The sequence below is a fragment of the Schistocerca serialis genome, chromosome 9 (assembly GCF_023864345.2).
Source record: "Schistocerca serialis cubense isolate TAMUIC-IGC-003099 chromosome 9, iqSchSeri2.2, whole genome shotgun sequence".
In the NCBI taxonomy this organism is placed as follows: Eukaryota; Metazoa; Arthropoda; class Insecta; order Orthoptera; family Acrididae; genus Schistocerca; species Schistocerca serialis.
The window spans coordinates 94408571-94430941 of NC_064646.1; the positions used below are offsets into that span (position 1 = coordinate 94408571).

The window sequence follows — 22371 nt, forward strand, 5'->3', positions numbered from 1 at the left end:
CATCGTGACGCTGTAAACGGAACCTGGATTCATCCGAAAAAATGACGTTTTGCCATTCGTGCACCCAGGTTCGTCGTTGAGTACACCATCGCAGGCGCTCCTGTCTGTGATGCAGCGTCAAGGGTAACCGCAGCCATGGTCTCCTAGCTGATAATCCATGCTGCTGCAAACGTCGTCGAACTGTTTGTGCAGATGGTTGTTGTCTTGCAAACGTCCCCATATGTTGACTCAGGGATCGAGACGTGACTGCACGTTCCGTTACAGCCATGCGGATAAGATGCCTGTCATCCCGACTGCTAGTGATACGAAGCCATTGGGATCCAGCACGGCGTTCCGTATTACGCTCCTGAACCCACCAATTCCATATTCTGCTAACAGTCATTGGATCTCGACCAACGCAAGCAGCAATGTCACGATACGATAAACCGCAATCGCGACAGGCTACAATCCCTCCTTTATCAAAGTCGGAAACGTGATGGTACGAATTTCTCCTCCTTACACGAGGCGTCACAACAACGTTTCACCAGACAACGCCGGTCAATTGCTGTTTGTATATGAGAAATCGGTTGGAAACTTTCCTCATGTCAGCACGTTGTAGATGTCGCCACCGGCGCCAACCTTGTGTGAATGCTCTGAAAAGCTAATCATTTGCATATCGGAGCATCTTCTTCCTGCCGGTTAAATTTCGCCTCTGTAGCACGTCATCTTCGTGGTGTAGCAATTTTAATGGCCAGTAGCGTAAATGCAGTCCAAAAATACGACAATTTGTGTTGTATATTTTGACACTTATCAAAACCTATATATAAACCGTGTTCACATGGTACATATCGATCCTGAGGGTCTATTGGCAAATCGTGTGCCTGCAAACCAAGAGGTCGTGGTTTCGAATCTCGCTTGGTCCATGGACTTTTTTGTCTTCGTTTTAATCTAGTCTTCTCCTCTCAACGATGGGAGCAGTCGGCGGAAATAAAACGTAGTTAGGATTCCAAATTAAGTAGTAGGTCTCCTTTCCCCATTTGCATAACTGGGATGGGTTAGGGATACGCAAGTCGCCGAAGTGGCGTCGAGTAGAAAGACTTGCTACCCACCACTGAGCAACACGGAATTATTTTTATTATCTGTATGCATAATTAAGTTTATATTGAACCCTCAGAAAGCGAATCCTACTCCCAGTTGCCTCGGTATTTTTTTACATATTTTTTATTTATTTACTTTTTTTAAAACGTCGTAATAGAAGGTTGGCAATTGTACTAGTAGAAATAAAACCTTTTTTTTACTTTTCTTTAATTTCTGTAGCCAACGGCCTTGCCGCAGTGGCAACACTGGTTCCCGTCAGATCACCGAAGTTAAGGGCTGTCGGGCTGGGCTAGCACTTCGATGGGTGACCATCCGGACTGCCGAAAGCTGTTGGCAAGCGGTGTGCACTCAACCCTTGTGAGGCAAACTGAGGAGCTTCTTGATTGAGAAGTATGGTGGCTCCGGTCTTGTAAACCGACATACGGCTGGGAGAGCGGAGTGCTGACCATATGCCCCACGATAGCTGCCTCCAGTGATGCCTGTGGGCTGAGGATGAAACGGCGTTCGGTCGGTTCCGCTGAGCCTTCCAAGACCTGTTCGGACTCTGATACGTCAGTGCGTAAAGGATGCTGCCTTCTGGGATAGCTACACAACAATTCAAGCAAATCACATTAATGGTTTTTATTACAGTAAAGTAGATTGACAAGATTTTAAACATGGCTGAAAAAGCAACTGTTGAAATCCTTCACGGTAAATTATGACAGTTGCAGGATAAAGATTTATTAAAATTCTTGACCACGGTTTCGGTATATCTAAATATACTTTCATTACATCCTGTAATGGAGATTAATAAAACAATAGTGCCAAAGGCGTCGTCAGTAGTTAAAACGTCATCTCCATTTATACAACACGATTATGGACAGAGGGTCGATGTGAACACAGCTTAGCATCAGTATTTCGCCTATAGGCCTTTGGCACAATTGTTTTATTAATCTCCATTGCAGGATGTAATCTTAGGTATTTTACAGGGCTATTACAAATGATTGAAGCGATTTCATAAATTCACTGTAGCTCCATTCATTGACATATGGTCTAGACACACTACAGATACGTAGAAAAACTCATAAAGTTTTGTTCGGCTGAAGCCGCACTTCAGGTTTCTGCCGCCAGAGCGCTCGAGAGCGCAGTGAGACAAAATGGCGACAGGAGCCGAGAAAGCGTATGTCGTGCTTGAAATGCACTCACATCAGTCAGTCATAACAGTGCAACGACACTTCAGGACGAAGTTCAACAAAGATCCACCAACTGCTAACTCCATTCGGCGATGGTATGCGCAGTTTAAAGCATCTGGATGCCTCTGTAAGGGGAAATCAACGGGTCGGCCTGCAGTGAGCGAAGAAACGGTTGAACGCGTGCGGGCAAGTTTCACGTAGCCCGCGGAAGTTAACGAATAAAGCAAGCAGGGAGCTAAACGTACCACAGGATGGTGCTCCACCGCACTTCCATAATGATATTCGGCATTTCTTAAACAGGAGATTGGAAAACCGATGGATCGGTCGTGGTGGAGATCATAATCAGCAATTCATGTCATGGCCTCCACGCTCTCCCAACTTAACCCCATGCAATTTCTTTCTGTGGGGTTATGTGAAAGATTCAGTGTTTAAACCTCCTCTACCATGAAACGTGCCATAACTGCGAGCTCGCATCAACGATGCTTTCGAACTCATTGATGGGGACATGCTGCGCCGAGTGTGGGAGGAACTTGATTATCGGCTTGATGTCTGCCGAATCACTAAAGGGGCACATATCGAACATTTGTGAATGCCTAAAAAAACTTTTTGAGTTTTTGTATGTGTGTGCAAAGCATTGTGAAAATATCTCAAATAATAAAGTTATTGTAGAGCTGTGAAATCGCTTCAATCATTTGTAATAACCCTGTACTTCTGTGTCGCAAGCTACTGGCGACACGCAATCAGTGTGTCCTTTGCTACATACACTGTCCACATAAGCAATTAATATAAGGCACAAGTCTCACTATAACAGTTAGAATGACAGCTCTTCTACTCCGGGCCTGCTAGTGCCGTCCTACTACTGTCCAGCCGAGGCTGGGAGTGTAAGTAGGCTGTTTAGGTTTCTATGTTGGTAACGCAACGTAGTGCTCTGTATGAAAATCGCTGACTGTGTTGTGTGCAGTCTGTGGCTGGTTGGACTCATTGTTGGAATATTCGCTTGTGTAGTGTTGGGCAGTTGGATGTGAACAGTGCGTAGCGTTGTGCAGTTGGAGGTGAGCCGCCAGCAGTGGTTGATGTTGGGAGAGAGATGCCAGAGTTTTGAGAACGGGCGATATGGACGCGTGTCCGTCAGAAAAAGGAAATTTGTAAAACTCGATGTCATGAACTGATATATGATGACTTTTGAACCCTATTAAGGTAAATACATTGTTTGTTCTCTATCAAAATCTTTCATTTGCTAACTGTGCCTATCGGTAGTTAGTACCTTCAGTAGTTAGAATCTTTTATTTAGCTCGCAGTATTGGCGCTCGTCGTATTGCAGTAGTTCGAGTAACGAAGGTTTTTGTGGGGCAAGTGATTCATGAAAGGTATAGGTTATTGTTAGTCAGGGCCATTCGTTTGTAGGGATTATTGAAAGTCAGACTGCGTTACGCTAAAATATTGTGTGTCAGTTTAGTGATGATCAGAATAAGTAAAGAGAGAACTGCCTGAGTACGTTCAGTTTTGCTCAGCTGTCTGAAAATCAAATAACGTAGAAGTTTACCAGCACAGTCATTCATAATTTTTCTAAGGGGAGATTTCAGCAGGAGCGGCGCTTATATTCTCTTCGTATAGTTGCCGCTCCTGTCGTGGTGACATCCTAGTCAGCGTACTGTTGCCCCTCTGCTCTTGCGTTCTTCATCTTCATGCCGGCGCTTGTCGATAGGCCAGAACACTAAATATAATTAATCATTTCAAAATCGTCTCGAAGGGATAGAAGTATATCTTTGTGTATAAAAGGATTTAGTAATCAGTCTATAGTACTGTTTGCGATACATCGAAGTAAGTACCTCCCAGTGAGGTGAACAGATTAAAATTAAAGTATTCGGAAAGTGGTAAACTTGGCCACTTCTCCCGAGCAGTAGGTGGCCATATTTCCCGGTCGGATGTCATGTCGACATTAGCGGTTCATAGGTCAAGCTATCAGACAGGAAGGAACAACAAGGAGCTACATTTGTAAGCGAAAAAAGGTTGTTTAAACAGTGATATTTTAAAAATTATTACACTAGGTCAGTCTACTGACTGGTTTGATGCGGCCCGCCACGAATTCCTTTCCTGTGCTAACCTCTTCATCTCAGAGTAGCACTTGCAACCTACGTCCTCAATTATTTGCTTGACGTATTCCAATCTCTGTCTTCCTCTACAGTTTTTGCCCTCTACAGCTCCCTCTAGTACCATGGAAGTCATTCCCTCATGTCTCAGCAGATGTCCTATCACCCTGTCCCTTCTCCTTATCAGTGTTTTCCACATATTCCTTTCCTCTCCGATTCTGCGTAGAACCTCCTCATTCCTTACGTTACCAGTCCACCTAATTTTCAACATTCGTCTACAGCACCACATCTCAAATGCTTCGATTCTCTTCTGTTCCGGTTTTCCCACAGTCCATGTTTCACTACCATACAATGCTGTACTCCAGACGTACATCCTCAGTACGTACAAGAGTACTATAAATGGCTTACTTTTCATCAAACAACTGAAAATCAGGAAAGTCCTTACTAAGAATATAACAGAACAGACTCCCACTGTCAAACTCATGACAACAATGACGGTGTGTATTAGAACTACTGTGATCACTTCTCGGCAGGCAGCAGCAATGTTCAGGTCAAAAAAATTCAATGGGCGATTTTCCCATCCTGGCCTATTTTTTCGGCTCCTTCTATAAGGGGAATTCAAATGAAACCCGGTCACTAGTGTAATGTAACGGAAAAGATTTTATCAACTCAAAAACGGAGTTATACACAGTACATATACTCAAAAATAGTCGCCAAAACTGTTGGCACATTTATCCCATTGCGACACTAGCCGGTCGATTCCATCCTCGAAGAAGCTAATAGGCTACTGTCGGATCCACGCCTGGACCCAGTCACACACTTCGTCGTCCGTTGCGAATCGATATCCGCGAATAGGTTGTTTTAGAAGTCCAAACATCGATGGATCTCGTCCACGGTGATTCTGCGGTGGTCCAAGACTAAAGCATTCACTTACGCAACCATTTCCGGTGTGATGAGGCGATGAGCCTGTCCAGAACCAGCATCGTCTTCCAGTGACTCGCGCCCCTCAAGGAATCGTTTGCGCCATTCCACAACACTTGAACGACTCAGGCTGTACTCACCGTACACGACCTTCATCTATCGATACATTTCTTGGGCTCCAGCTCCCTCCGCCGCCAAAAATCGAATCACTGCTCGTTGTTTCTGCTTGTATGTATTATATTGTATGTCAACTGGGGGCCTTGAAACGACGGAGAGGCTCCATCCCCGCCGTAGCCACAGTGGTCCACAACCCCACGACGACTACCGCAGTCCACTTCACCCCTCCGCCACCCCACACCGAACCACTTCTTCAGGGATATTGTGAGGTTCGGCCCCCCGGTGGACCCCCCTCCAGGGAACGTCTCACACCAGACGAGTGCAACCCCTATGTTTGCGTGGTAGAGTAATGGTGGTGAACGCGTACGTGGAGAACTTGTTTGCGCAGCAATTGCCGACATAGTGTATCTGAGGAGGAATAAGGGGAACCAGCCCGCATTCGCCGAGGCTTATGGAAAACCGCCTAAAAGCCATCCACAGACTAGCCGGCTCACCGGACCTCGACACAAGTCCGCCGGGCGGATTCGTGCCGGGGACCAGGCGCTCCTTCCCAATCCGGAAAGCCGTGCATTAGACCGCACGGCTAACCGGGTGGGCTGTTCGTGCTTACCCGCCTGCATGTCAGTTAGTGGTCGATAACTTGTGTGGCCAACTTCTCTTCTGTCTGAAACCACACTGGCGCTATGCAACATCAAACGGTGCGTCAGTCTCTCTACCAATAGACGGCGCCACCATACCCGTAGTTACGTGGTCCCACATTACGTATAAGGCAAAGGTAGACGCACTGACCAGATTTCATTTGAGTGAACCTCAAACTTTTCCAAAGACGGTACTGGTAAAACCAATTTTTTTCTCATTTTACATAAAAATGCCTTAAATTTCGAACATTTTCAATGACTTTATTATGAATATCAACCAGCTACACTGCTTGTTAGATGGTTTTTTATTTTATAAATAACTCACTGTGACCCCATTCTGGCATACTGCCATCACCATGTGCACTGTAAATACAAAAGTAAGTAATGGTCTGTAACTATAACCAGAAAATTCTACTAATTTGGTATTTTTATCTTACATATAATATCGTTGCTGTTACGTCCCGTCTTTTTTAGAACTAATAGTTTCTCCTCAGATGTCGATGGAGACGTACATCTAACTTTAGTCGGTTTTTATGTGTGCTATTTTTCTCTTGACAGATTGGGTGACAATGGTTCAGCGATATTACATGTTTACCCAGTTCCCATTATAAAAATGTGGATAAGCGATATTACATGTTTACATAATTACCTTTACAATGGTACAATTATTACATGTTTACATGATTACCTTTATAATGGTAGCCATGTAAACATGTAATATCGCTGATCTACTGTCATCCAAGCTGTCAAAGGCAGATATACGTCTTCAACGTACATCTAACGACAAACAATTCTAAGAAAAAGACAGGACATTACAGCAACGATATTACACGTAAGTTAAAAACACCAAACGATTGTATTATAACTTTTCTGATTATAGTTACGGACCCTAATACTGAGACCATATCTTATTTATGTAGTTACAGAGCATCTGCTGACAGCAATATGCGGAAATGGGCTCATCGTGAGTGATTTGTAAAATAAAAATCATTTAAAGAGCAGTTTAGCTGGCTGACGAGCAGTTTAGCTGGCTGATATTCGTAATAATAATGTCGTCAGAGGACATATTTTGCAATTTGGGCCCCAAAGGACGAAGCTTCCAATGTGCCCATAATGCTGTACAGTTTTCATATCCCCCACGACTACCAATAAAATATGGCCATGAGCTGCAATATTTTGGCTTCGAATTTCACTCGAAGGTGAAAATCCTGTCTTTCTTCTTTTGTTCTGAAAAGAGTTGGAAGATGTCTCTTCTTGTCATTACTATCCTAATATGTAATTTCTGGTGCTTCTTAAGATTGAGTGGAAGTATTTGTTGACGATTGATACATGATGTGGTGTCATTTTCCGTTTGGTTGCCCTGTAAGTTCTTGAGTTTCAGTTCTTCAAGAATGTGTTTTGCTTCAGAATCACTACTTTCCCCACTTGATGTATGAATATCATTTGGAAAATCCTCCTGAAGTGACTCCAGTATCTCCTCATCTTTTAAGCATCTTGCCATGGCCTGTCATGCAGAAACACGAAACTTTATACCTTGAGTATAGAATTTTTTTAAAAAAATTTTGTAAGTGTCTTCAACCTCTTGTCCTTCTGAGCAATTATTAGCGTAAATAGACTCATTACGAAGTGAGGAAAAAATATGAAAATCAGATTATCACAAGAAACACTCAAAGAATGACCAGCTTCTATGTGCATGCAACCAAATAACAAGATCACTACACCCGCTAAATTTCAACCTCCTTTGGAGCCAAAGATAATATATCCGGGAAAGTTCTGCGACGTGTTAACAGTTTACTATTAATTATCTATAAAATTTCACAACGAAATTTAATGCAATATGAAAAACTTTCGTGATTTTACTTGCTTCAGTTTCTAACTGATAGGTAGTAACAAATCTTACTGAAAACAGATGCTTGCTCTATCAGTAGGTGGTACCTATAACAAATCTGCGTTAACAATCCATCTTATTTGCTATATAGAGGATATGAAACAATACGATAAGTCAATTTCAGTTTACGCAACGGAATTTCTCTGTGCACACCTTTACCGCATCTGGTACACTCATATAGCGACGAACTTACCTCATATACCGAAAGAAAATCTTTATGTAACTGAGTGTTACCTAACCGTGGGAAAGATAGGCCAAAGATTACGGAACAGTTTAAAGTCAGTAACAACAGTTTCTAAAAAAATCTTCAATGGCTTGAAAATAGCACAAACAACAGAGATATCAACCACAATTTAAGCATACAGGCAGTGAAATAATGAAGGCGCGCAATACGTGACCACATGGTACCGAAAGTGCAAATCTCACGAATTGTTACAGTAATTGTACTTGTAAAAAGGCATTGACATATACTTTGAGAGAGAGCGAAGAACACAAAGAAAGAATATGGGAGCAAGAATATACATGTGGGCCAGAACACGTACCGAATCACCGATTGGTTGTTATACACGATGAGATTCCCGAAACGCAGATAACCGATTCTCCGAGACCATAATATGTCCAGAATATCACTTTAATTTTGATTGATGTTACAAACAATAGGAAAGATTAAGGGACTTGCGGAAGAGTAATGAAGGTTTCGTTATCCACAGACTGCTTATTACAATTATGAAAAAAACTAAAGCTGCCAGAGAAGTACATGAGATTGCTTTTTTAGTCTACAGTAATCAAGTCCGTAAGGGAGTGGAGGTTAGTGACAGTAGTGTAGAATGTGTCACTAATTATTTGCTTTAGCTTCCTACCTTTCACCTGCGTTAGTTTACGTATTAAATGACACACCCAGTTCACACTGACACCACTCCACTCACACAATTTCACATGTTTGACTTTACTCTCACGATCATTACTGTTAGTCGTCAAGTGAAAGTTAACAGATTACTGGTTACTCATCTGCACTGAAACAAGCAAATAACAGCAGCATCAACGGAAATACTTTTTTTTTAAAGACCCAGTAAACAAATGACATATACTCCTAAACAATGTGGCAAACTTGTGTCCATGTAAATAATTTATGCAACTACATCTTCATTCTCCCACTTAGCCACATAACAGCATTAATTAATTGGTCTCATCTCTTATATGGTCATGGCAATATGAGTTAAGGACTTTCGACCGTCATCTGGTGCCTAATTTGTTTAGGTTCAACGCTAAGAACATCTGTATGTCACAGAATAGAATAAAACTTTTCCTAACTTACCTATTGTAGCAGTCAGGCCCTCTATTTGATGTCTGTTCCCGTTTAACAGTGATTTAGACTTCAGTCATGCGCAAACTATGGGGAAGCAGAGACTTTGATGTCATGCCGTTACAATACACTCACATTTTGGACCACTGCCACTGTTTACATAGGGACACTAAACCATTTCAAAATCGTTACTGTTCAGTTTTGAATTTTAAGTGGTCGTTTATCCAGAACTTTCATTTACCCGCAGATCACAACACTGAAATGGTTGGTAGTAATACTGAAACCAAAACAAATCCTCATGTTCTGGATTGTGATAAAACTCAAATTGAGATTTTGCGTTATGTGAGACTAGAGTTGGGCATTCAACCTACCCCTGATATGCTAACAAGATCTGACCCCAGTGACTAGTACAGTAACAGATACTTCCCAAACGGTCATGTGAAAGCATTAAGAAAACATTTACGCGACAGGAACTAATAAGAATCTGAATTTAAACACGGGTGGCCGAATAAACATGAATGGTGTGTGACATAGCTTTAGATGTGGTAACAGAAAGAGGTTTCATCGTTCCACAAAATGAAACGAAATGTCAGACTAAACTGTTGTTTATTCCTAAAAGAATTGGGATTCCACTACACAAAACAATTAACATTGCAGGGCACAGAGGTTCACTTGGATTGTAAATGAGTCACGGTAAGACCTTGTCACAAATTGTTGGAACTGGGAATGAAATGATACAACTCGCTTTGTCCACCTGAACCCCCATATTGCGGAATTTTTCAATAGACAGAAGAAAAGGACCCAGAAACGTCCACGCAAGCACCAGCACCCTTGCCTAAACATATGATCACTTCAACTAACCGACTGTTTGGATAAATTTTAGAAAATCATGACTCTAGCTTACAATGAAAAACTTCACGGTCCTCTCGTCACAACTCTCGCAAATGCGGCTTATTCTTACCATGGGTCTAAGACTCAGGCTGAGTATGACTCTAGTGACAGCTGAAGGACGTTATAAGTTTAGCTCTGGCATCTATGGTCAGCTCTAGGACGACATCCTCCATTTATGGAGGTCTACAGTGGATCAGCACCGGGTTCTCTTCAGCCAATCGCTAGAGACCTTGCGAGTTCAGACATCAGTTTCCCTTCTCCTCAAGAATTGGCTGTGATTAACCAGTACGAATTATCTACCTCAGAGCGGATGGAAAGCAGAAGTTGTCTCCAGTCATGTTAATGGTTTCATATTTCTGCTAAAGAAAAGAACCGGAAATAAGCACGTCCTCCCCACTGTGAAAATGATTTTGGTAAACCAACCTGAGAGTTGTGTACAAAATTGAAACAACCAGGCCTGCTGACCTACTGTGAGTCAAGTAGATTCCTCTCAGCCTGAGTATGTCATGTCCCCCCCCCCCTGCAGATTCACATTTTGAGAAAGCATTCTTTCCTAGGCATTTCAATGACAGTTACCAGTTCATGCCCTGGTGAAAGTTGCCTTGGGAGCTGCATTTAGGGTACTGTCTCTGACAATGGCCCCGGTACCAGGATATCTGCCTTAAGCCAACCACCCATTCACAGGGCTACCAGACAGCCAAACCCCTGCCGAGCGGGTCTACTCTGACACGTTCGCCTTTATGTGGGCGCCCCTCACTTTTCCACATACTACTAGCAGACTAGCAGACCAAAGAAAACTGGCGTTCTACGGATCGGAGCGTGGAATGTGAGATCCCTTAATCGGGCAGGTAGGTTAGAAAATTTAAAAAGGGAAATGGATAGGTTGAAGCTAGATATAGTGGGAATTAGTGAAGTTCGGTGGCAGGAGGAACAAGACTTCTGGTCAGGTGACTACAGGGTTATAAACACAAAATCAAATAGGGGTAATGCAGGAGTAGGTTTAATAATGAATAGGAAAATAGGAATGCGGGTAAGCTACTACAAACAGCATAGTGAACGCATTATTGTGGCCAAGATAGATACGAAGCCCACACCTACTACAGTAGTACAAGTTTATATGCCAACTAGCTCTGCAGATGACGAAGAAATTGAAGAAATGTATGATGAAATAAAAGAAATTATTCAGATTGTGAAGGGAGACGAAAATTTAATAGTCATGGGTGACTGGAATTCGAGTGTAGGAAAAGGGAGAGAAGGAAACATAGTAGGTGAATATGGATTGGGGGACAGAAATGAAAGAGGAAGCCGCCTGGTAGAATTTTGCACAGAGCACAACATAATCATAACTAACACTTGGTTTAAGAATCATGAAAGAAGGTTGTATACCTGGAAGAACCCTGGAGATACTAAAAGGTATCAGATAGATTATATAATGGTAAGACAGAGATTTAGGAACCAGGTTTTAAATTGTAAGACATTTCCAGGGGCAGATGTGGACTCTGACCACAATCTATTGGTTATGACCTGTAGATTAAAACTGAAGAAACTGCAAAAAGGTGGGAATTTAAGGAGATGGGACCTGGATAAACTAAAAGAACCAGAGGTTGTACAGAGATTCAGGGAGAGCATAAGGGAGCGATTGACAGGAATGGGGGAAATAAATACAGTAGAAGAAGAATGGGTAGCTTTGAGGGATGATGTAGTGAAGGCAGCAGTGGATCAAGTAGGTAAAAAGACGAGGGCTAGTAGAAATCCTTGGGTAACAGAAGAAATATTGAATTTAATTGATGAAAGGAGAAAATATAAAAATGCAGTAAGTGAAACAGGCAAAAAGGAATACAAACGTCTCAAAAATGAGATCGACAGGAAGTGCAAAATGGCTAAGCAGGGATGGCTAGAGGACAAATGTAAGGATGTAGAGGCCTATCTCACTAGGGGTAAGATAGATACCGCCTACAGGAAAATTAAAGAGACCTTTGGAGATAAGAGAACGACTTGTATGAATATCAAGAGCTCAGATGGAAACCCAATTCTAAGCAAAGAAGGGAAAGCAGAAAGGTGGAAGGAGTATATAGAGGGTCTATACAAGGGCGATGTACTTGAGGACAATATTATGGAAATGGAAGAGGATGTAGATGAAGATGAAATGGGAGATATGATACTGCGTGAAGAGTTTGACAGAGCACTAAAAGACCTGAGTCGAAACAAGGCCCCCGGAGTAGACAATATTCCATTGGAACTACTGACGGCCGTGGGAGAGCCAGTCCTGACAAAACTCTACCATCTGGTGAGCAAGATGTATGAAACAGGCGAAATACCCACAGACTTCAAGAAGAATATAATAATTCCAATCCCAAAGAAAGCAGGTGTTGACAGATGTGAAAATTACCGAACTATCAGCTTAATAAGTCACAGCTGCAAAATACTAACACGAATTCTTTACAGACGAATGGAAAAACTAGTAGAAGCCAACCTCGGGGAAGATCAGTTCGGATTCCGTAGAAACACTGGAACACGTGAGGCAATACTGACCTTACGACTTATCTTAGAAGAAAGATTAAGGAAAGGCAAACCTACGTTTCTAGCATTTGTAGACTTAGAGAAAGCTTTTGACAATGTTGACTGGAATACTCTCTTTCAAATTCTAAAGGTGGCAGGGGTAAAATACAGGGAGCGAAAGGCTATTTACAATTTGTACAGAAACCAGATGGCAGTTATAAGAGTCGAGGGACATGAAAGGGAAGCAGTGGTTGGGAAGGGAGTAAGACAGGGTTGTAGCCTCTCCCCGATGTTGTTCAATCTGTATATTGAGCAAGCAGTAAAGGAAACAAAAGAAAAATTCGGAGTAGGTATTAAAATTCATGGAGTAGAAATAAAAACTTTGAGGTTCGCCGATGACATTGTAATTCTGTCAGAGACAGCAAAGGACTTGGAAGAGCAGTTGAATGGAATGGACAGTGTCTTGAAAGGAGGATATAAGATGAACATCAATAAAAGCAAAACAAGGATAATGGAATGTAGTCGAATTAAGTCGGGTGATGCTGAGGGAATTAGATTAGGAAATGAGGCACTTAAAGTAGTAAAGGAGTTTCGCTATTTGGGGAGCAAAATAACTGATGATGGTCGAAGTAGAGAGGATATAAAATGTAGGCTGGCAATGGCAAGGAAAACGTTTCTGAAGAAGAGAAATTTGTTAACATCCAGTATTGATTTAAGTGTCAGGAAGTCATTTCTGAAAGTATTCGTATGGAGTGTAGCCATGTATGGAAGTGAAACATGGACGATAAATAGTTTGGACAAGAAGAGAATAGAAGCTTTCGAAATGTGGTGCTACAGAAGAATGCTGAAGATTAGATGGGTAGATCACATAACTAATGAGGAAGTATTGAATAGGATTGGGGAGAAGAGAAGTTTGTGGCACAACTTGACCAGAAGAAGGGATCGGTTGGTAGGACATGTTCTGAGGCATCAAGGGATCACCAATTTAGTAATGGAGGGGAGCGTGGAGGGTAAAAATCGTAGAGGGAGACCAAGAGATGAATACACTAAGCAGATTCAGAAGGATGTAGGTTGCAGTAGGTACTGGGAGATGAAAAAGCTTGCACAGGATAGAGTAGCATGGAGAGCTGCATCAAACCAGTCTCAGGACTGAAGACCACAACAACAACAACAACAACTAGCAGACCCAGATCCCAAAGCAGCGTTACAAGTATCCCTACAGAAGAGAAATGAATCTGAGAAGTACTTAGATTTTCAATCATTGGTGCTTGTTTCACTAACTTTAATATTTTAATGCATCAGTAGTAATCGGAATTTAATATGGATAGAGGTGTATTAACTAGCTTAAGAAGTGGTTTTGGAAGAACTACCTCACAACAGTTGTCAGCAGGGACTGGCAGATACAGACTTCATAAACCATGATGATTGTGTGCGTGACATTTTAAAGAAATGTAGAGCATCTAAACCTCGATACGTTTCAATACTTGGTGATGTGAATTATATTTGCAATATCACTCTAAAAGAACACCTGAAACTTTCGTAGTCACTGTGAGTACAGTAAATAAGTAAACAATTATCGTGGTGTGATCTGTCATGGGAGTCAACTAATAGCTTCTTCTTTCCTAAAACAGAATCCAAAGACAGCACAATATCTACGTAAAGACTTGCTAGTCAACTGCAATGCATTTTTCCTTTGAGCTTTATATCTTTTTTTTTTTCTCTGTGTGGCCACTGATTCCTTCTTTTTAGATATTATACAGTATTATTGATGTACACGACATTTATCATTAACAAGAAGGCACTTCCCCTGTCTACAGCAGATTTAATTTCCATTCGGCTAGTAACACAAAATATAATACAAATAGTGCAATACATATACTGAAAAGGCCAAAAGACTGGTGCACCTGCCTAGTATAGTGCAATGCCCCCGCAAGCACGCAGAAGTGCCGCAACACGACGTACCATGGACTTGACTAATGCGTCTGAAGTAGTGCTATAGCGAACTGACACCATGAATCCTGCACGTCTGTCCATAAATACGTGAGAGTCCGAGGGGTGGAGATCTCCTCTGAACGGCACATTACAATGCATGCTAGATATGTTCAATAATGTTCATTCCTGGAGAGTCTGCTGACCAGCGGAAAAGTGTTTCTGGAACAACTCTAGCAATTCTGGACATGTGGGGTATCGCGTTGTTCTGTTGGAATTTCCCAAATACGTGGGAATGCACAATGGATATGAATGGATGCAGGTGATCAGACAGCATGCTTTCGTACTTGTCACCTGTCAGAGTCGTATCTAGGCGTATCAGGGGCCCATATCACTCCAACTACACACGTACCACACCATTACAGAGCCTCCACCAGCTTCAAAAGTCTTCTGCTGACATGCAGTGTTAATGGATTCATGAGATTGTCTCCATACCCGAACACGTCCATCCGCTTGACACAATTTGAAACGAGACTCGTCTGACCGTGCAACATCTTTCCAGTCATCAACAGTCCAATGTCAGTGTTGATGGGCCCATGCGATGCATAAAGCTTTTTGTGGTGGAGTCATCAAGGGTATAAGAGTGGGCCTTATATAAAGCCATATCAATTATGTTTCGTTGAATGGTTGGCACGCTGACACTTGCAAATCTGCGGCAATTTGTGGAGGGTTGCACTTCTGTCACTTTGAACGATTCCCTTCAGTCGTCGTTGTAGAATTTTTCCCGGCCGCAGCGACATCGGCGGTTTGATATTTTACTGGACTCCTGATATTCACTATACACTCGTGAAATGGTCGTACGGGAAAATCCCCACTTCATCGCTAGCTCGGAGATGCTGGTCCCATACATATATATATATATATATATATATATATATATATATATATATATATATATATATATATATATATATTGGTTGCTGCTCTTTTATTGAAAGCGTATATATTTTTTTCAAATGGAAGTGATAATTACAAAAATGCAAATGACACTGTTTTAGTAATAAATGATGTCATAGCGGCCAAGAGGGGTACGTAAAAATGTTAGCTGCAACCACATGATATTCACCACTTGATAGCAGCCAAATAGCATTCGATCTAAACTCTCAGACGTTAAACCACTTGGTGAGAGTCGATGATCAAGAATACTGTATGAGCATATATCGCTGTGGGATCATGCATTTCTACATCTACAAACCTCTTTTACTGGTGAGTTGAAAATCTTCATCTCTTCAGCCTCATCCACCATCTGTTATCATCTTGACCTAAAGACAAAATCTCCTAACGAAACTGTGGTGGTTGACCAATACTATTCAGTTCTCTCTTAGAGTGAGGCAGTAGAGAGAAATTCTCTACCACTCTCATTTCATCCAACAGAAATAGCCGCACGTCCACACTCATGAGTCTCCTTAATTTAAACATCTACAACTGCAGCTGTCTCTGGCCCTCAATGGCTATGTCCCATGCTGAGTGCTTGGTGTGTTTCACTTTCCTTCGCAGATTCTATCTCTTCTAAAAGACATTCTTTAAGCTCCTTGTGCACTGAAAGTTTAGATTGTGCTGTGTGCTTTTGGCCTGCCATCCTAGCAGTAAATGCCCAGGATCCTCGCTACTGTAGAAAAACAGCACTCATTTCTGAGCATTTATAGGTAACTGTCTGAATCCTGGCTTCCAGCAGAAATATCTTTATGGTCTGTGTGATGTGCTCCCCTCCGTGCTCGTATGCATTCTCGAAACTGGACAGCCGTCCCAAGTTGCAGAAATGCACTCCAAGGACCCATCAGTCCAAAGGATTAAAGGAAACAGCCCATATGAGATTTGCAATCACTGGTGTTAGACTTAATTGTGTGCTTGCTTTCATTCAGTACTAGTAATTTAAATGAATTTGCTATCTTCATTTGCGTAATGGTTTTGCAATAAATGTTATGGAACATCTTTTAGAACCTTTAGACCAAATCAAATAAGAAAATATTACCTCCATGCACCAACATATTCCAAATGTCAGAAGGTTAAGTGTCAATGTTGTTGAAAATCTGTAAATAAAGTCCATTTTTACACAGACTACAGAACTGTTCCAATGATAACGATCGTTTCAATAAGCTTCTTATACCCCACGCTGTGCCAGCCTCCAAATTTTGATGTTGATGTCTAAAGAAACACTGACGGATATTTTGTGGAATATGAAGAGGTCATTGTACATGAAATTGGCTGAAATTTGGCATTTTCTGTATTCTACTCCATAATGTACTCTGGACTTTCCTGAACATTTTGGTATATAATACATTAAAATCAGACAATTGTGAGACCATCAAATGATATTTTGAATGTTGACAATTGACTGTTAAATTTCACAGTCATGCATATACTGCCACAGTTGAGCAGTCATATCTTGGGAACTACACAGTCTAGAAGGCTGTGCATTGCTTTGTTTTGTGCCTACTGCTACGTCTCAGAAGTTGGCACTACGAATAAACATAAGAAACCAAGCTGGGTAACAAAAAACTGTCTGATGGCAAGACAATAAAATGTGCTAGAAGACTAATGGACAAAGTAAGTGATGAATTACATGAATATTATGGGAAGGCCATTAGAGATAATTGTGAAAATTTAGAAAAGATGAAAAGAGCTGTGTGGAGCACTTTCTTTCGTCGAATATCAGCCAGCGAAAAGTCATGTCATGCTTTGAGTCTACCTGCACCAAACACTTGGTGTAAATATAGGCAAACTGACTTTTCTGGCACCCTGCATGAATTTACACAGAAACACTCTCTTCCTTTGACGGTTATGGAGGCAATCAAACCTATTTGCAGAGATGTAGCAAAACCTGAGCTACTAAAGAAGTTTTTACGTGGGAAGGCCCAGAACGTGAATGAGTCCGTCAATAATGTTGTGTGGAGCCGTGTACGTAAAAATGTATTTGTTGGCCTTATGACTCTAAAGTTCGCAGTGTCTGATGCTGTAATAACTTTTAATGGTGGGGACTATGAAAGACTTAAGGTTCTGGAGAAGTTGGGGGTAAAATTTGGACAGAACACAGCTAAAGGACTGCGGGAACTGGATGAGCTTCGTGTACGTGAAGCAGAGTTAGCTGCTCAGCAAATGACAAAAGAAGCGAGAAAGGAAAGGAGGAGGCAAGCACTGGGCTGTTGTGACGCTGACGAAAATACAGACTATGAGTCAGGGCAATTCTAGTGCATAAAAGACGCAGAAATGTGAGTATGTATAAGAATTTGTAATAAAAAGTTTTAAACCTCAATATCTCTTAACTACATTTTATGCAATAAATGATGCTTTTTCTAAAAAGTACTGATGGTAGAGACATGAAATTTTCACAGCATGCCGAGTGTGAGATTCAACACATATGGAACAATAAAAAATAAAATATCCTTAGTTGTTTTGTTTTTATGTTCATTTACTTACAAAATTCTGTCAAAAATTGAGTGTTTGAAAAAAAGATAAAGTGCCCCACATTTTAGTAATAATTCTAGTTCAGTGTATCTAGAAAGGTGCATTCAATAATCATGGAAAATTGGAAGTTGGTGTCTTAAAAAGTTTCCAGGATAATGGGTCACAAAATTCGATAATTTAACATTGGCGGCAGAGAACATACAATGTCTCTATAACAAAATGGAGGGTTCTTCATGACCTCAGGTGATTAGCAGTGTTTAAAGGCATTGGCACTAATGTAGCAAGTCAGTCTGTCACCTGTATTCAACGTAGAGTGATGATCCAGTGTTCAACGCACTGAAGTGATATGTGGGGCCGCGCGGGATTAGCCGAGCGGTCTCAGGCGCTGCAGTCATGAACTGTGCGGCTGGTTCCGGCGGAGGTTCGAGTCCTCCCTCGGGCATGGATAATTTAGATTAAGTAGTGTGTAAGCTTAGGGACTGATGACCTTAGCAGTTAAGTCCCATAAGATTTCACACACATTTGAACATTTCATATGTTGGAAAACAGAGCACAGATCTAAGTCAAGCCATTACGACTTAAGTTTCGGATGGCCTCGCTAAACCTATTCTGGAGAATGCAGGTTGGTTACTTCGAAACCACCCGATCTTTATACTAACACTAAAAATCCTGAGATCCTCCGTTCAATTCTAGAATTTGATACGTTTCATGATACTTCTCTGATGTCCCACTATGATTTGAACTCGCGAAAAATTACGTATAGCACCGTGGTTCGGTGTCCACGTTACACTGTAGGCTCCTTTGTAAACGACGGGGTGAATCAGTTCAGAGGCCAAAGGAAGAGAAAGATATGTCACATGCAATTGCTCAGCCTTCTTGTTGAGGATATTATTTTCTCTAGTAACCAGGTAACTAACGAAATTCTGCGTTCCTTTTTCATCACAGTGGTTTCTGCTTTCGTGCAGGCTCTGGCTTTGAAGGATGCCCCTGGCAAACTGTACGCCCTGGAAGCGGACGTCAGCAAAGAGGAGAGCATACTGGCCGTTTTCAAGTGGATCAGAGAGAACCTGTCGGGAGTGGACATCCTCGTCAACAACGTCGCCGTCTTGGTTGACGAAGACCTGACAAGTATGTACAAAGTTCCTTGCTATCAGCTAAACCGCTAATCTGTATTCAAATGATAAGGAACGACAGCAATACTTTACATGTACACCTTTTTCACTAAATTCCGTAGTGTTCTCTTCATGTGGCCATGCTCACATCACTTCTCGTTACTTCTCTTTTTACAGCCAGTTATGGTTAGGATATCCATATAGAACTTTTTTTCAGTGGCCGTTTAATACATTCCATTAATCATGTCAGTTTTTACATACAGATATATCACACAATTTATTCCTATATTCAATTAATGACTGAATGAATGATATGAAGACTACATAGCCTCGGCCTCAGGTACCAAATACGCCTCAAAAGTCGAGTGGTGTTCTTAGCCAAGTGCATCCAAAGTAGCTAGAAGAGATTTGGTTTTCTGGATAGAGGTTTTGAGTGGCACGCTGAGTTCAAGACTGTCTGCTCTTCTTACCGTGTCCTTTTCAACACGAATGCTCGCTGTACTTCTGGCACCAGAGCTTTAAGAATAAGCCATCTAACTGTTTGTACAGTTTTCCTACGGGGTCCTCTCGTAGTACACTACTGACTGAAATATCAATGGAACATTTCTTGAGCAAATAACTTTTGAGTGGATATGTTACGTGTATGATATACTGTTTACATCGACAGGCACTACAACAAAATACTTTCTTTTTTAGCTCAGTCAACATAAAAACGTTCAGATCACAGGGGAGATTGGCAATAAATCCATAAACTTCCTAGACCCAACCGTCGACGTCAGTTCACAAACAAGTTGTTCCAAAAAATTAAACAAAAAACAGAACTACAGACATTTTCCCAGGGAAGTGTGTGGTAACCTTTGCTGTTCATGTCGTATGTTAAAGACCTTGCAGACAACGTTAACAGTAACCTCAGATTTTTTACAGGTGATACTGCTACTTATAAAGAAGTACTGTCTAAGAGAAGCTGCATAAATATTCAGTCAGATCTTGATAAGGTTTCAAAGCGTAGTATCCCGTGACGATAATATCGGTGAGTTACTGTTGAATTCGGTCAGTTCATACAAATATCTGGGTGTGTCACTTTGTAGGGATATGAAATGGAATGATCACATAGCCTCAGTCATGGGTAAATCAGGTGGTAGACATCGCTTTTTGGTAGTACACTGGGGAAGCGCAATCAGTCTACATAGGAGATTGCGTACAAATCACACACGTGACTGTTCCTAAAATATTGCTCAAATGTGTGCGACCCTTACCAGATAGGACTAATAGGTGATACTGAATCTATACTGCGAAAGGCAGCACGAATGGCCACAGGATTGTTTGATCCGTGGAAAAGTGTCACAGAGATACTGTAGAATTGGCAGGTTCCTGAAGATAGGCATTAACTGTCCTTAGAGAGTCTACTAACAAAGTTTCAAGAACTGGCATTAGATAATGGCTCTTTGAGTGTACTAAGCCCACCTAAATGTCGCTTACGTAGGGGTCGTGAGGATAATACTTGAATAATTACAGCATGCACAGAGACGTTCAAACAATCACTCTTACTGCGCTCCATACATGAATGGAACGGGAAGAAACCCTAGTAACTGGCGCAATGGAACGTACCCTCTGCCATGTACTCAACGGTGGTTTGCAGAGTATAGATGTAGATGTAGAAATAATACCTTCTTGCTCACAATACCCAGTAGCACACAAAGATGCAAATTTCGACTCACTGTCGCACTGTCCCATATTTGTTCCAATGTCCAAGGGAGATTTCAAAGCAGAATCTCTGACACAGTAAAATTTATCGCTTTAACCAATTGCTATACTCCTACCTTGAATAACTGTATCTTTCACAGAAAAGAAAAATTGAAAATAATGCCTCTCTTCCAAGCTCGCTCTGCTTTTCCCTCCAGAATTTCCAGGAAATGGTGAACACTCCCATACCTAGGACAGATATCACAAACTGTTGACAAAACAATGAAATCCTGCAATTTCCTATTGCGGGAGGAACACAACACCCCAGTATATTTTCAGTAGTAACGAAAAGACCCAATTACTAGCCAACAACGGGGTATGCAAAATTACTTGTCCCATTTGTGATAAGCTTTACATTGAGCTCAGTAGCCAACAAACGGGGTACACAAAATTACTTGTCCCATTTGTGTTAAGTTTTACACTGAGCTCAGTAGTTCAGTTGGTAGAGCAGCTGCCCGCGAAAGGCAAAAGTCCCGAGTTCGAGTCTCGGTCCGGCACACAGTTTTAATCTGCCAGGAAGTTTCATATCAGCGCACACTCCGCTGCACAGTGAAAATCTCATTCTGGAAACATCCCCCAGGCTGTGGCTAAGCCATGTCTCCGCCATATCATTTCTTTCAGGATTGCTAGTTCTGCAAGATTCGCAGGAGAGCTTCTGTGAAGTTTGGAAGGTAGTAGAGGAAGTACTGGCAGACGTAAAGCTGTGAGGACGGGTCGTGAGTCGTGCTTGGGTAGCTCAGTTGGTAGAGCACTTGCCCGCGAAAGGCAAAGATTCCGAGTTCCAGTCTCGGTCGGGCGCACAGTTTTAATCTGCCAGGAAGTTTCATATCAGCGCACTCTCCGCTGCAGAGTGAAAATCTCATTCTGGAAACATCCCCCAGGCTGTGGCTAAGCCATATCTCCGCCATATCATTTCTTTCAGGAGTGCTAGTTCTGCAAGATTCGCAGGAGAGCTTCTGTGAAGTTTGGAAGGTAGTAGAGGAAGTACTGGCAGACGTAAAGCTGTGAGGACGGACCTTGAGTCGTGCTTGGGTAGCTCAGTTGGTAGAGCACTTGCCCGCGAAAGGCAAATGTCCCGAGTTCCAGTCTCTGTCCGGCACACAGTTTTAATCTGCCAGGAAGTTTCAAGTTTTACATTGGTTAACCGGGCAGAGACATAGCAGCTAGGCTGGATGAACATGAACGCAGCCAGAGATAGCAGAATTTCGACTTCAGACACAATGGCACCTCCTTGCTTACAAACACCCAGTAGCACGAGAACACACAGATTTTGACCTACGAGTAATGGCGCACCGTCTCTCCTCTGCTCCCATGTACAAAGAAGAATTCAAAGCAGATTTAGACACAATAAAATTTATTGCCTCAAACAACAGCTGTAACCCTGTCTAGAATGACAACATTTTGTACGGGAAAAACTGAAAATTATGCCCATCTGAGTTTCTTCTCCTGTTCCTCCCGATGTTTGCATGAAGTGGTGTGCAATCCCATACGTATGACAAATACAAAATGCCATCAGATCATTCAAA

General features: G+C 41.8%; 2 protein-coding genes and 1 pseudogene across 5 annotated transcripts in view; 2 read left to right on the forward strand and 1 right to left on the reverse strand.

Annotated features, from left to right (window-relative positions):
• The window catches only part of LOC126418908 (dehydrogenase/reductase SDR family member 11-like), a 290829-nt gene that overhangs the window by 112960 nt on the left and 155498 nt on the right, over window positions 1-22371 (reverse strand). The gene's annotated exons all lie outside the window — the stretch shown is intronic.
• The window catches only part of LOC126418909 (dehydrogenase/reductase SDR family member 11-like), a 54511-nt gene that overhangs the window by 5965 nt on the left and 26175 nt on the right, over window positions 1-22371 (forward strand). Inside the window, exon 2 of the mRNA XM_050085931.1 lies at window positions 18956-19118. Within this exon, the coding sequence (XP_049941888.1) occupies window positions 18956-19118 (163 nt within the window). The remainder of the gene's footprint in view (window positions 1-18955; window positions 19119-22371) is intronic.
• On the forward strand, window positions 1296-1413 carry LOC126420241 (5S ribosomal RNA; annotated as a pseudogene).